Source organism: Coloeus monedula (genome assembly GCF_965178545.1).
Source record: "Coloeus monedula genome assembly, chromosome: W".
Taxonomy (NCBI): Eukaryota; Metazoa; Chordata; class Aves; order Passeriformes; family Corvidae; genus Coloeus; species Coloeus monedula.
Genome location: NC_138821.1, coordinates 33139117 through 33155408, shown reverse-complemented (window position 1 = coordinate 33155408; position 16292 = coordinate 33139117). Strand labels below are relative to the sequence as shown.

The 16292-nt window shown below is 43.7% G+C and overlaps 1 protein-coding gene across 1 annotated transcript in view; it reads left to right on the top strand.

Annotated features, from left to right (window-relative positions):
* The window catches only part of LOC309584642 (olfactory receptor 14J1-like), a gene marked incomplete at both ends in the record, with an annotated part of 120771 nt that extends 109338 nt beyond the window's left edge, over positions 1-11433 (top strand). Inside the window, 2 exons of the mRNA XM_082300783.1 lie at positions 8720-8872; positions 11378-11433. Coding sequence (XP_082156909.1) covers positions 8720-8872; positions 11378-11433 — 209 coding nt within the window. The remainder of the gene's footprint in view (positions 1-8719; positions 8873-11377) is intronic.
* Positions 11434-16292: the final 4859 nt, after the last annotated feature.

The window sequence follows — 16292 nt, the reverse complement described above, 5'->3', positions numbered from 1 at the left end:
CCTTCACTTAACCTGGCAAAGGGACGTAAGTCAATGTTTGAAAAGCAGCCATAAAACATAGCTCCCTTAGTTTGTTGGACTGTTGCAAGTCTGTAAAGCTCTGTTGACAGGTCATTGGAAGTAGCTGTTGGAATCTAACTGCGGTTGGACTCTTTGTCAGTCAGCATCACCAGGAGGCTTAACGGTTTAGGTTGAGAGGTGGTGCATGTTTTTTTCAGAGGAATGGCCCAGTGAAGAGCAGTGTTCACTGCCATGACTGCTGTTGTAGCCTTCAAGAGAAATGGTTCATTCAGAGAGAACTTCCTTGGTTCTGCTGGTTTGGTTTCGCAGCTGGAGCAAAGGTACAGCACTGGAAGCAATTCCTAGTGCAGAAGCAGGAGCTATCCAAAGCTCTGGACTTTGTTGTCTAAGTGAGCGTAGTCTAATTGGAGGAGTGGTGAGCATCAGTGATATCAGATTTTTTACAAGTTCTTAATTCTGTCAAATCAAGAAAGAAGGAGAGTGATGAAATCCTTTCCTGTAGGAGCTTTGGGTGGGTTGGACAGTCGGGACTGACGGAGACGAGAGATCTCTGAAGTCAGATCTTGGAAGATGCGGTTTATTGCAAAGGGCGTGGGTACAGGGGCACTGCTTAGAGCTGCAGCTGGCAGCTCGGAGCAGGCCCAAGAGAGCAAGAGTGTAAAAGTAAGAGCAAGTAAGTAAGAGTGGAGTAAGAGCGAGCGAAGAGGAGATAAGTAAGAGAGTAAGCGGGTAAGGGAGTAAGTAGAGTGGATCGTGAAGTCCTGGTTACAATACAATAAATCATCTTCTGTACTGAATATCCTAATTTTCACTAACCAATCTAATACAAGATACAAATCCTATAGCATTTACATACAGCCTATAAGAATTGTTATATTACCATAGAGTGTTACATCTTAACTCCTAAAAACTACTCTTTGGACCCCTTCTGCTGAGCTAGTAGGGTCTGCTCTGACCCTTGGACCTGCCTGCAAGCAGAGGGTATTGTTCAATCAAGAGGGGATTACCTTCAGTCGGCCATACCATTGTTTTCCAGTTGTTCAGTAACTAAGACTTGGTATTTCAAAAGGTGGCTTTCATTTCGATGTCGCTTATAGTTTTCATATTCCCAAAATCTTTTGTCAGGCAATCATATTTATAAGGCTTTCCTGTTTCATCTTCCCCAACACTTTCCTCTTAAATCTGCCTACACAACAACTTCAGGTGTAGTTGTAATGTGTATTCACCTATTTTGAATTGCCCAAAACCAGACCTAGAGATGCTTCAGAGTCAGAGAAGCGGGTATCTGCTTTATTCGGCGCTGGGTGCGTGGGGGATCACTCCTCCTAACACACACACACACATACACACACACACACACATACAGAGCACTCCATACAGTCCTGCATTATGTGTAAAATTTATGAATATTCATCACAATTCTTGGGATAGGAGTGGTTCTAGAAATTACTACTTGGAAGTCATTAATATCATTAGCAGACGTGCCACGCATGCGCTGTGTACCCAGGTGGTCGCACTGAGGAAGGCTCCTCTTCTTCCTCGGGGGTCTTTCTGATGAAGATCAGTAGTCTTCGTCACAATGCACTTTTTACCTTTCTTTCTGGAGCATGCACAGTTCTTCACTGGATGATCCAGCGATCTCTGTGCTGGTTTTCAAAAGATCCTGTTCCTCTTATCTTGACAAGATTAAGGCAAGTCCTGCTGCTTAGGTTTTGTGATTAACATTTGCTGTCTCTTAGTAGTTCACTCGTGTTTACATGAGTAAACTATGGATCAACCCCCTTCTCAATTTTAGCACTGAAAGGATATCAGAGATTTAAAGAGATGTCTCCTATGGAGTACTATAAAACTGCCATCATGGTAACACGTTTTCATACAGTAGTTTTAGCACAGAAGTAATAGATGTACAATCTTGGATGTTTCATCCTGCTGGCTCAAGAGCCAGTGTTGAGCTTTTCTCCTTTAAATCCAGTCTTAGAGCTCTGCAAGGATCACTGCAGCATGACGTTGTGACAAGGGGATGCTGATTCATGCATAAACCTTTGATGCTTTCCTTATATCTTCAAGCAGCTTTGAAAACCAGTGATGATCTGGCATGTTGCGACTTGAGAGTCATGGTAAAGGTTTCACCAAACACTTTGTAGTATCAGGCTACAGCTTTCATTCCTAAGGAAATAGCATTGAGCATATGGCTGGCAAAATGCCGAAAGAATGAGCCAAAACCAATATCCTTTAATGGGAAAGATGGAAAACATTTAGATGTGTTTATTTGAACTAAAATTCCTGTGGATCAAGCCTAAATGTATTTCACACTAAATTCTTAGAACTGATTTTAAGGGAAGAAGTGAGAAAGATGAATTCACAAGCGGAATTTTCAGCAGCATAATATTGAACATTTATTAGTAGAACAAAGGCATATCACAGCGCGGGAGCACTTAGCAATATTGTTAGAGGCGTGGCTCCATTCATTTTACTGTGAACTTAAGTACTTTTTAAACATAGTCCTTAAGCCCAGAAAGTAATTTTTACTTCACTCAACTTTCCCCCCTCCGTCTCTGCCCCCTTGCACCAGCACACGCCAGCACGCTGCCGCCTCGGTCCTCTGGATAGCTCCAGAATTGAAGGCAGGCACCCCCCTCTGGTGCCTCCTCAGTCTCCAACCTAATTTGTAGTTGACAGTTTCTTTGGGAGGTGTGAGTTTTGATAACAGACTTCCTGGGATGCATGCGGTTCATCTTCTTTGTTTCTTTAAGATGTCTTGGTTTCTACCTCTGTCATTTCTCAACTTAAAGGATATTTGTTATCATGTGTTTATTACTACGTTTCCCAACATGTTACCACTCTTTTGAAGTTACAATTTACTCTAGTCTTGTTTTTACTTACCTATATTTTAACACTATTTCTACATAGTACATTATCACTTCTAAATGTTAAAATCATATATGCGAAAGACAATATTTATCGTTCACTCATTTATCACAGGAGGAATGTGTTAGCTGCTTGTGTTGCAGTTCACTTGTAATTCTGGTCTATTACCGCAGGCCTGGGCCCTAGGGTATATCACCATGTCCCGCAGCCATAGGGAGGAGGACAGAAGATCCAGCAGGCAGGAATTGTGCAGCGAGGTTTATTCATTTAATTATTTTACAAACTCTTTTACAGACTTCTTTCTTCACAGTCTAATTGGACAAAGGATCAGCCACCCCTTGGGGTGATTGGCTAAAATCCTAAAAGATTTATTGTCAAAATATTTTTCTACTATACCATAAACAAGATTTTTCAAGGTTGCAGGTGGCTTGGTTGTTTACATACTCTGCTACCTCTTCTGTGAGAGAGAAGTCTCTCACGGACTTAGAAAATAGCAAGAAAATCCTCGCTAGCAGCATTTTTGTATCTACAATTCCCCCTTTTTGTTTGATAAGGTAACAACTCCACTATTAATCCTAAATAGAAATTTACATCAGTTATTAATTCTAAATATGTCCTTAAGGCTTTAACTATCTGACTCCATAACAAGAAATTTAAAGTTCAGTCTCTGCTTGTGGAAGGACCATCTGCCTGATGGTCAACATCTTGGTCATCATCAGAAGAGTCATTAGGCTGATGATCTACATTCTGGTCGCCATTTGGATGGTTGGCGTTCTGGTCATCATTTGGAGGTTGCCTGTTCTGCCTCTGGTGCCGTAGGTCAGGGCGAACACATTTTGCAGGTAGCCACCGTACCCCAGTATCTGTAGTGAAGAAGGGGCAGTCAATAACTAACTCATGTAAGCACAAGTTAACTATTAGGAGACAGCAAAGGTTAGTTCAGACAGAAAATGTTAATTACAAAGCCTGAGAAGCCGAATTCACCCTAATCTTGTCAAGATAGAGGGGACAAGGATCATCTCAGAGACCGCTGAATCATTCCTCAAAGGACTACGCATGCCCAGGGAGAAAGGTGAAAAGTTCATGAGAAGATGACTACTGGCCTTCATCAGAAAAGACCCCCGAGGAAGAGGAGAGGTCTTTCTCAGCGCGACCACCAGGACACACAGCGTATGTGTGGCCCATATGCTAATGACTTCTGATAAATAATTTGTATAACCACGCCTGTCCCAAGGAATGTGATGAATATTCATAATTTAACCCATAATACTGTGTTGTAGAGAGCACCAGGTGTGTGTGTTTGGAGGAGCGATCCCCACACACCCGGCGCACCGAATAAAGCAAATACCCACTTCTCTGACTCTGTCTCTGAAGTGTCTCCTGGCCCGGTTGCAGCGCAATTCATCTGGCACCCCGAGATGGGACCCTCTGCCCGGCTGCCAGATCCAGGGGTAAGCGGACCTCCCAGTCGCGACCCTGAATTTTCAGGGGGAGCTCAGCTGTCCTTTGGCTCACGGCGGGGGCAGACAAGGACCATCTGCACCAAATTAAGGTATTTGCTATTCCTTTTAAACACAAAATACCTGCAGGTCCAGGGTTCGAGTCCCTGAGGGTGGGTTGAAAGTCCCGAGGAAGACTGGGTCTCCCAAAATTAGTCCTGGGCAAGAGGAAAAGTACTTTTAAGGGGTTGGACCCCGACTTTTAAAGGGGTTGGACCTCCCGGGGTTGGACCCCACTGTGAAAGGTACCTTTAAGGGGTTGGACACCACTGTTATGCGCTATTGTACAGCTATTTGTGTTTTGCCTGTTGCTGTTCTGCTGCTGTGTGAGTGAGAGTGGATGAGACGTGCTTGTCAAAGTGCGGAGCGAGTGAGGAGCTCTATCTGCGGTTCCGTACCCAGGCAACGGGCTTGGCCAGAGAAAAGCGAAGCATTTGGCAAAGAGTGAATGAGGATAAATCATATAAAGCATTGGTTTGGAATTCAACCTTACTGTCCAAAGTAGGGTGGATTTTAGAGGAGAAAAAAATTTTAGCTATTGAATTGAAAACATCCAGACCCCCAACACCTTTCTAATGTAGCTCCATCTGATTTCCCTTTTGAAATCCCGTGTTTAGTGTATGAAAACAGTTGTGAAACTTGTATTTGTGTACGTATTAGAAAGTGGTATTGTACTTCTACTAGATGGAGTGGGTGGTGTCCAAGCTGCCAGAGGAGAGAGCTTGGTATCAGACTAGAAAGAGAATGAAAGTGCAGATAATGTTAGAGTAAGGGGAGAATGGCAGAGAATAGTGAGAAATTTGAGAGGAACTGGTTAGAAAAGTACAGCAAGTGTATGTAAGAAGAGATGAGGAAAAGGCGAAAGCAATGGCAAAGGTGATGGCAGAAGTTGTAAGAATTGTGGACATTGTGATTAATAGGTTTGGGTGTTTAGTTCCCTTTTCTGCTCGGTGTTTTGTGCGGAGCTGTAAGGCTCCTGTTATGTGGTGCTTGTGCAGAGCTGAAAGGCTCCTGTTTGGAGGGGACCCGTGCCCCTGTGCCTTTTGTGTTTTGTTGTGAAAAGCCAAAATTGGCAGGTTTCAGTTCTGAGACGAGCTCCTATCTTGTAGGGAGCCTCGCCACCAGTCTGTGGATTATTGTGGAGAACTAGAATTGGCAGATTCTAATCCTGCAGCCTTGTGGGGATAGTGTTGTCCCTGTGCAGGCCCAGGTATTTGTCATGCAGCCTCATCTGCAGGGGCTGTAGAGAAACCTATGGGCAAAGTGTTTTGCTGTCCTTCCTTGGTTAATTTGTTAGTCACCTCTCTACTCCTGGGGTGGACTTAGTAAAAAAAAAAAAAAGAAAAAAAGGAGAGAGAAGGGGGTTTTAGGCAATAGCATTGCTTGCTGCCGAACTTGATCTTGTCCAAAAGGAAAATCACGAGAACAAAAGGAGCAAACTGATAAGGCAAACTGCTCCAGGGCTAAAAGCAGAAGCCTACTAAAACCCTGAGGATAAAAAAAAAAAAAAAAAAAAGGCAATCCAAATGCCTGATTCACAGACTGCAACTCTTGCAAAACTTTTAAAAGCAGTCTCACTCCCTCCACTGAAGAGTCAATTGGAAGAAACCCCACTGAAAACCTGTGGGAAACAACAAAAGTGGTGCAACAAGCACTTCATAGAATAAAAACTAAAACTCGAATAAGTTAATGCAATTAAACTCTTGTTTCACTCAAACATATTTTTCCTTTTTTTTGGGGGGGGGGGGGGGGGGGGGAGGAAGTTTGTTTCTTTTCTCTTTTCTAGGAATGTCAAATGTCCCGACATCAAAGATAAAGAAAGCAGTTTGAGAGCAAGGAAACTGCAAGCAGCAAAATCACACCTAAATGTGTGATAATCATTGCTTCAATGTCACTTTGTGTTAGCCCCAAAAAGTTTTACTTCTTAATAATCAGTCTAGTGGGCCAAATTTTCACTTTTCTTTTATAGGAATCTACCAACACATGAGATGGAGCTGTGTGAAAACCAATGAAATTTAAAGTGTCACCATAATTGCTCACATTGTCAGTTGGTTAATGTTTGTAATTTGTTTGTGTTTTCATTGCAAGTGACTTAGTGAAAGATCAAATAGTAGTTAAAGCATTCTACATATTCGAGTTTAATTTTTGTCTAACTTTTGTCTTTTTACTGAAAAATGGTGTGGTTAAGGTCTTATAGATGTATAATTTGTCTCAACCAATATTATCCTGAGAGTTGGTATAAGAATTTACACATATTTGAAATCCTACAAATATGGACTAACCTTCCCAGTTCTTCCTCAGAAGGCTTCAAAATTATTATAATCTGGCTAAATTTTTTGGATTTTCTAATTAGTGAATTAAAAAATCTTGACAAATCACAAGCAAATGCTACATGAGAAATGATTGAATCCCCCTTCCTAAGCCAAGAGGGATACAGAAAAGCCTTCTACCAGCTATCAAACTAAAGTGCTGTTCAATCTGATGCCATATGTCTTAAGAGGATGTTTTAACTTTTCCTCACCCCTCCTATTTATAGCACATTCTGCAATCTCAGTTGTAGGTGCAGAATGGGATGAAGGCAATTTATTCACCAAAAAAAACCACAAAAAAACAAAAAACAAAAAAAACCCCAACCCTGCATTTGAAAGAGAATTCATTTCATTTTTCATCCCACCAAAAATAAAGCCACAGTTTGTAGTTTGTGTCAAGATTAAGTGACAAGAGTGCTATAATCTGTCTCCTGGAAAACAGAGCATAGCCCTAATGTAAAGATATGTTTGCATGAGAACATTTTGTATGAAAATGTTTTGTGTGTTAGTTTTGTATCATAAAAACTAATCCTTCATAATGTATAGAATTATACAGCAGAGTAAGAATATTATTATAACAAAAACTGTATAAAGAAGCTACAACCAAAGAAGCCTCCTGAAGATACCTGACTAGGACTTTAAAGTGTAAGTTAAACCACTAAGATTAGATAAAAGAAAGAGAAATACCCATAGATAGTAAAATAACAAATTAAGTGATCCCATTAGTAGAAGATGTTGAAATTCCAGAGAGATCAAAATGGGCTCCCCCAGTGATTATTGAACTACTGGAAGGGGCACAACCAGTGTCAATTAAACAATATACACTAAGGCATGGAACATGAGTAAGAATAGAACCAATAATTACTAAATTTATTAATCAGAGGTTGTTGAGAGAGTGTAGATCTTCCTGCAGTACCCCAATTCTACCAGTACGAAAGCCAAATGAAAGTTATTGATTAGTTCAGGACCTGAGGACACTTTACTCACAAAATTACAAAGTGACTGAGTGTGATTTTCAGTTTTAGATTTAAAAGATGCTCTCTTTTGTCTGCCATTAGCTGAAAGCAGTCAGGAAATTTTTGCCTTTGAATGGAAAAACCCCAGAACAGGGAGAAAAAGCCAACTTACATGGACTGTATTGCCACAAGGATTCAAGACCCATGATATTTGGAAATCAATTAGCCAAGGAACTAGAAACCTGGACACCACCACTTGGAGAAGGTACATTTCCGCAGTACGTCGATGATCTGCTGATAGCAACAAGGACCCGTGAAGACTGCAAGAACTAGACTGTAAGTCTTTTAAATTTTCTGGGACTAAGTGGATATAGAGTCTCCCCTGAAAAGGCTCAGCTAGTCCTCCAGAAAGTTACATATCTAAGGTATAAACTAGCAAGAGGGGAGAGAGCCTTGGGAGACAACAGGAAAGAGGCAATTTGTCAAATGCCCAGGCCAACCAGAACCAAAGAACTGATAACTTTTCTGAGAATGACAGGATGGTGTAGATTATAGATTTACAACTATGGACTAATTGTGAAACCTTTATACCAACTCCTAAAAGAGACTGGGGGAACTCACCTATGCTGGACACCAGAGACTAATAATGCATTGATAACTCTGAAACATGAGTTAATGCAAGCAGCAGCATTGGGCCTATCAGATGTCACTAAACCCTTTCTGTTGTTCTCACGTGAGAGACAAGGACTGGTGCTGGAACTTTTGGCACAGAAGCTGGGACCGTACAAAAGGCCAGTGGCTTATTTCTCCAAGCAGCTGGACGTGGTCAGCCAAGGAGAGCCCACCTGCCTGCGTGCAGTGACAGCTGGGACCCTGAACATAGAGGAAGCCCTCAAGTTCACATTGGGCCAGCAGATAACTGTTTTTGTCCCTCACACAGTGTCAGCAGTGCTCACACAGAAAGGAAATCACTGGTTAACCCCATCTTGCTTTCTCAAACACCGAGCTGTCCTAGCAGAATCGGAGGATGTGAGTATCCAAGTAACTAACGTTTTAAACCCGGCAGCTTACCTCCAGGGCAAGGCTACTGAGGAGCCCGTACAGCATGACTGCATTGAAACCATGGAGGCAGTTTACTCCGGCCGCCTGGACCTAAAGGACTCTCCGCTAGAAAATGCAGACAACTGGTTCACTGATGAAAGCAGTTATGTCAAGGATGGTAAGCGGCTCGCTGGGTATGCAGTTACAACCACAGACGCTGTCATTGAGGCAAAACCGTTACCTGTGGGGACATCGGCTCAAAAGGCTGAAATAACAGCCCTAACTCGAGCCTTGGCGTTGGCCAAAGGAAAACCTATCAACATTTGGACTGATTCAAGGTATGCTTTTGGGGTAGTACACGCTCACGGGGCTATCTGGAAAGAAAGAGGTTTATTAACCTCACAGAAGAAAGAAATCAAGCATGCTACTGAAATCATGCAGTTACTGGAAGCAGTGATAAAACCTTCAAAAGTGGCTATAATGCATTGTAAGGGACACTCCCAGGGTAACACTATCCCTGAACTGGGAAATGCTATGGCAGACAAAACAGCAAAGGCAGTGGCCAGTAGAGTTCAGATCCAAGCCCTAACTCTAATTATGATTTAAATTAGATACAAGAAAAAAAAATGAGCACAGATGGGTGGGCTAAGATAAAAAGGTCTCATAGTCATACCCAGAAAACTGTTAAAATTATTTATCCAAAGTGAACATTGCATCAAATCACCTTAGATGAGACTTCTTGAAGGCTTAAAGAGGTATGAGACAAACTTACATCATGGTTACCCAACTTATCCTGGCTTAAACAATTGTTTGGAATAGCTATTTGTGTTATTGCATTCTTACTTACTGTTTGTATTAGTAGTTACTGTTGTATGATATTATGTACTTAGAATCGCGATGCTTATGCTCAATGACAAAAGCATAAACTTAGAAATAAAATAGAGAAGGGTTCTTACTTTAAAGACATGCAAGATTTGTAAAGAATTACAAATAACCAAAGAAAAGGGGGGATTGAAGAAGGGGCAGTCAATAACTAACTCATGTAAGCACAAGTTAACTATTAGGAGACAGCAAAGGTTAGTTCAGACAGAAAATGTTAATTACAAAGCCTAACAAGCCAAATTCACCCTAATCTTGTCAAGATAGAGGGGACAAGGATCATCTCAGAGACCGCTGAATCATTCCTCAAAGGACTACGCATGCCCAGGGAGAAAGGTGAAAAGTTCAGTGGGAGGATGACTACTGGCCTTCATCAGAAAGACCCCCAAGGAAGAGGAGAGGCCTTCCTCAGCGCGACCACCAGGACACACAGCGCATGTGTGACCCATATGCTAATGACTTCCGATAAATAATTTGTATAACCACACCTGTCCCAAGGAATGTGATGAATATTCATAATTTAACCCATAATACTGTGTTGTAGAGAGCACCAGGTGTGTGTGTTTGGAGGAGCGATCCCCACACACCCGGCGCGCCGAATAAAGCAAATACCCACTTCTCTGACTGTCTCTGAAGTGTTTCCTGGCCCAGTTGTGGCATGATTCAGTAGAAACGCAAGCATACCCACGACCCCAAACGATAAGCTCACGCAGGTCTTCCCACTGGTTAGTGAGTAAATTCCACACCCAGACTTTTGCCCAGGGCAGTTGTCTCTTGCCTGCAGATTGCAATGAGAGAAAGTGATTCAGAATAACAGGATTCTTTGAATTTTGTGGTACTGTAAGGTGATTAATTGTATACGAGCTTTTGCTAGTCGGCTTCAGTAACCAAATTCAAAGGCTCCTGTGAGAATCGTTGAAAAGCCATGATAACAGCCCTTAATTCAACTAACTAAGCAGAGTCTGACTCGGATTGGTGTGTTAATCAACCACTGCAAAGGCAGTGTAGGATACTGTGCACCCTTGCACACAGTGACCCCTGCTAAAAATTTGTCCCAATCCGTATGCCCCAGGCTGCCAAAACATCCCGTCCCCAAAGGTTAAGGGAAGCGGTAGCAACATAAGGCCTAATTGTAGCTGTGTGCCCCTCTGAGTCCTTCACCATCACAGGCCGTTCGCTTCAATAGCTCTGTGTGGTTCCTCCTACTCCTGCGATGGCCGATCCCACTGGGGGTAAAGGCCATGAGGGAGGCCATGCAGAGAAGGAGATGATAGTTACATCAGCACCAGTATCAATCAAACCTCGAAGCTGAGTCCAGGGCGGATGGGCGTTCGGCAGGATCAGGGTACATGTCATCTGTGGCCTTTGGTCAGAGATGTCTGCAGTCCAGAAGGCCTGCGGAAGTCCCGTAGATCCACTGCCGTTATCTTCGTGAGTTTGTTGTTCTATCCTGGGGACACAAGACTTAAAAGGCACTAATTTAGCAAGGCAGGTCTTTTCAGGAATAGTTACAGGGGGTTTGCAAATTCCCTATAAAACTGAGGACAAGGCTCCGAGGAGCGGATTTCCAGCAATCCCACCTCATCATCATCCTATCGCATTAAACCTGTTAGAAGCCAGACCTGAACAGCCTCTCTCTTCCTTTGTCTCTGAGCTAACGTGAGCTGACATCATGGGCTCCTGCTGTCTTTGCAAAGAAGCCAGCTAGCTAACCCAGCAAGCAGCTCTTTTCCTGATCCCCAAGTCGCTTCAGCGACGCGTGGAGGTAACACAGCTGGACTGTCTCTGACCTGGGGCCCGCCAGAGTCGGTGCCTCGAGCACCAAACGCTGCGTTCTTGGACATTGAAGGTTCAGACTAAGGAGAATCCAAAACGTGGACAGCATCTCCCTTCTGCTGGAAGCCTTGAAGTTCACCACTGCAGTCTGCAGCCTACACAGATCGTCTGAGTACTGTAAAAGTTCTCCAAGGAAGAACAAGAACAAGGCTAATGCACGCACACAAACGCTGATCAAAAGCACTTGATGCTCTTGGACAAAAATAGGTAACCTTCACTTTTGGAAAGACAAGGTGACTATGGTTGTCTCTACAGTACTCATAGGAAAAAATCCCTGAAGTTTTGCAAAACCTCTTTTCAGGGCTTTGTTAACTTCATTTTTGTTAAGAATTGGGGAACACAGAGAGACCTGTCACTTTTTTGCAGAATGCCATAGAAACTGCTACACTCACTTCAACAACAGTCCACGTCACCTTCTCTGCAAATACTGACCATATGCAGTTCTGGTTGATACAAACCCCTGTTATAAACATATATTATAGTATTGGCTTCTCGCAAAGTATTAAAGTAGATATTATATAATGTTAGAAATGCTTTTTGCTGTGTGGATGTAGTTTTCTCTCGTTTTAGCAAGAATGTTAGCAAGTGTGAGCAAGTAAGATAACCTCCAAGGGAGCAGAGGATGAGGCCCAAAGAGCTGCTAATCAACACTTTGTCCAGAGAACAAAAGGGCCCAAAGGCTACTCCACCCGGGGAATGGGCAGCCAGGAGGGTCCGAGAGCTGCTATCACCGCTCTGCCCGGGGGACAAAGAGGCCCAAAGCTGCAATCAGCCCTGACTGTCTGGAGAATTAAGAGATCCACCCTACCATCGACTCTTACCTAGCGGGCCCAACCCCAAGAATCAAAAGAAATAAAACCACAAGGCAGAAGACTACACATGCTCTAAAAAGGCGGACCCAAGGAGTGGCCATGCAGATCAATTCCTGGAAAAGTTTTAATATGAATAAAGAACAGACAGTAAAAATGGTATAAAAAGGACTCACCTTGAGCATCAGGTGTGCTCTTGGCAGAGTGCCAAGGCACCCGGCCATTATCCCTTTGCTTTATTTTATGTGTCTCTTATTGTCTTTATATTAAACTCTTTAAATTCTAACAGGAGAGTGAACCTCGTTTTTCACAATTGGGGCCTCGCCCGGGATCTACACCTCGCCTCCGAAAAGCGTGGGAGGATTCAAGAAGCGAGGGTAAGGCGCCCCCTGCCCAAATTGGCAGGACCCTTGCTTGGCATCCTCTGGCGCGGTTTGGTGGCAGCAGGGCAACACCCGGAGGACAAGAAAGACACAAAAATAAAGCAAATGAAAAAGAGTGCTCTCGACAAATATCCCACAGACACTGGAAAAGCAACAGGACTGGTAAGTATTGTCCAAACAAAAAGGGGGTCGTTACGGGAGATGAGTGTGTGTGAATGAGACGCGGACTGGTTGTCCCAGATCTGCGAAGCGAGTGTGGCAGTCTCTGAGTGCTGCGGTTCCGTCTTGTTCGCGAGAACAGCGGCCAGCGAGGAGACGAAGCGAGAGATAAGAGGAGTGAAAGAATCTCCCGGGGGTGACTGGGACGGGGTCCCAGGGAAGGGGTTGTAAAGTGGGAGCTACACCCCCCATATGCTGGGTTGAGGAAAACTCCAAGAGCACCTAGGGTCTAAAAGTACCCCAAGAGAAGTTGGGGTTGGATGCTAGCAGTGCTGGGTTGAGGAAAACTCCAAGAGCACCCAGAATCCTAAGGATTATTTCATACCCATGGGTGGATACTAACAAGTGACTTGAAAGAGGTACCTTATTATTCTGTTGTGAGTAAGAATGAGTGAGTGAATAAATATTAAAAAGGAGTGAATGTGTGAATGAAAGACTGTGTAATTAGAAGTTAACTTTGTTTTTGGGGAGGTGGGCTGTAATATTTTTTTGGTTTTTGTACCGTGAAGGGGTGGGTAGTACTTTACAGCAGTGAAGATTGGTGTTTTAAAGGAATGAATTAGTATTTCAAAGGGGGGGATAAATTGGTATTTTGAGTAAGTTGGAATAGAGAACTCCTGGAAAAATGGGACAGCTACCTGGTAGAATAAGTTCAAGAGTGCCAGAGGAGATACCCCAAGACAGTCCCCTTGGGGTCAAACTCGCGAACTGGGAAACTGATCCTTCCACAAAAGGAAAAGATAAAGTAAAAATGATTCAATTCTGCATGAAAGAGTGGGTAAAAAAGGAAATCAGATCTGATCATGTGTACTGGCCAAAATATGGGTCTGATGAGGCATGGATTTGCCAGGCTCTAAATGTAATTGTAAATTCAAAAGAGCCATCTCACCCTGAGGAGGGAGAATATGCTTCTTGCTGGACAGGAATTACAAAACCTCTGGGAACCAAAGTCTTTAAAATATCAGAAACCCCAGAGGAAAAGCAAACAGAAGAGAAAAAAGGGTGGGACCCTTTAGAAGTATTGCCCCCACCGCTACCACCAGGAGTTGTACCCCCCCCTCCCAGCTCCGGGGCTTCCCCCGCTGCCAGGATCAGGAGCCGCACCAGGAGTTGTACCCCCCCTCCCTGCTCCGGGGGCCTTCCCCCCGGCAGCCCCCCCTCTGCCGGCTCCGGGGGCCTCTCCCCCGGCAGCCCTCCTGCCCCAATGGAGCGGGGGGGGGGGCCCTGCCCCCGCCCATGCCGTGGATCCCACCCTTCCCGGGAATCTCGGGAATCCCAGCAGCCTCAATTGAATCAAGAGGAACGTCACACGTCCCGGCCTCAGCCCCCACCTCTCCTGCCTTGAGAAACCCGGCTTTAGTGCCGGCCCCCGCCTCCTGTGCTCCGGAGTATTTGGCTTCACTGGCACACCCCACCCCCACCCTCTGCACCGCAGGATATTCGGCTTCAGCGCCGGACTCTGAATCTGCCCCTCTTCCCCAGGGGAGTCTGGTGCTTTCTTCCCAAATAAACCCTCTTCTTAACGAAGGAGCACCATACCAGAATACAAGAGGTGCCATTAAGGCTCAGAGGCAGCCCAACAATCCCTCCATTGCTAAACAAACAGAGGGAAGCCGAGAAATTCATTTATTTCCATTAAGAGAAGTACCTATGGGAGGAGGGGGAACCGGCTTTGTGAATGCTCCTCTAACCTCTACAGAGGTTAGGAATTTCAAAAAGGAAATTAAAGGATTATTAGAAGACCCCATAGGTACAGCTGAACAGTTGGACCAGTTCCTAGGTCCCAACATTTTCACTTGGGAAGAAATGCAATCAATAATGAAAATAATATTCTCCCAAGAAGAAAGAGAAATGATTAGAATTGCTGGCATAAAAATTTGGGAAAGAGAAAACCAACAAGGTCCACCCGGGGATCAGAAAATGCCCATTACACCTCCTAACTGGAACCAAAATGATGAAGCTGGGAGGGGACATATGAATGATTATCGTAACTTGATAATCAAGGGGATAAAAGAAGGGGCACCTCGAGGACAAAATGTCAGAAAGGCCTTTGAGGGGCAGCAAGGGAAGGAAGAAACCCCGGCTGAGTGGCTGGAGAGGCTCCGCAAGAATATGAAACAATACTCTGGGATAGACCCAGAGTCCCTAGCAGGGCAAGCCCTGCTAAGAGTAAACTTTGTCACACATGCCTGGCCAGATATTAGAAAAAAATTGGAAAAAATAGAAGACTGGCATGAGAAGCCATTACAGGACCTAGTAAGGGAAGCTCAAAAAATATATGTCCGGAGGGATGAAGAAAAAGCCAAAGTGGAAGCAAAGATCATGATAGCCACTATGCGAGAGAGTACCTTCCAAAAAAATCTAAATCAAAAGCCCTCAGGTAACACTCCTAAACGTTCAAGATACAGAAATGGTAGAAGGGAGAAAAATAAAACCTCAGCACAATCAAGTTTCCAAGAACAACCCAGGGATGCCTGTTTTTATTGCAAGGAAGAAGGGCATTATAAAAGGGAATGCCCCCACCTGAGAAGGGATCTGAAAATATTTCAAGAGACACACACAGAAGAGAAATAGGGAAGTCATGGGCTCTATTTTTTGGGGGATAAACACCATCTGGAGCCTGTGATAACTTTAAAAGTAGGCCCCCAAGAGGAAGTATTAGAATTTATAGTTGACACTGGGGCAGAAAGGACTTGTGTGATGAATATTCCAAAAGGGTGTGATGTAAGTAATGATATGGTAAAAGTAACGGGAGCAAAGGGGGAAGGATTTAAGGTCCCTGTCATTAAAGATGTGGTTATTGAAGGGGAAACAAAAATAGGGATAGGGGATGTTTTGTTAGTTCCTGGGGCTGGCAGCAATTTATTAGGAAGGGATTTACAAATCCAGCTGGGGATTGGGGTCATACCAGAAGAAGGGAGAATGACGGCCAAAGTGTTAAAACTTAGCCAAGAAGATGAAAGAAAAATTAACAGAGAAGTTTGGGCTGGGGAAGGGAATAGGGCTGGACTAGATATTGACCCCATAAGGGTCACAATTGACAAAGAAGAATGTCCCATTCGTGTACGTCAGTACCCTATATCTTTAGAAGGGAGAAAAGGCTTAAAACCAGTAATAGAAGAATTAATAAAGGATGGGACACTAGAACTTTGTAAATCCCCTCATAATACCCCTATTCTCCCAGTGAAGAAATCTGATGGAAATTATAGATTAGTGCAAGATTTAAGAGAAGTAAACAAAAGAACACGGGCCTGCTACCCTATGGTTCCTAATCCCTACACTCTTTTAAGTAAAATTCCACCTCAACATCAGTGGTTTAGTGTGGTAGATCTTAAAGGTGCCTTTTGGGCCTGCCCACTGGCAGAGGAAAGCCAAAATTTTTTTGCCTTTGAATGGGAAGATCCAAACACAGGGAAAAAGAACCAATTGAGGTGGACTAAACTGCCACAGGGGTATTGTGAGGCCCCAAATT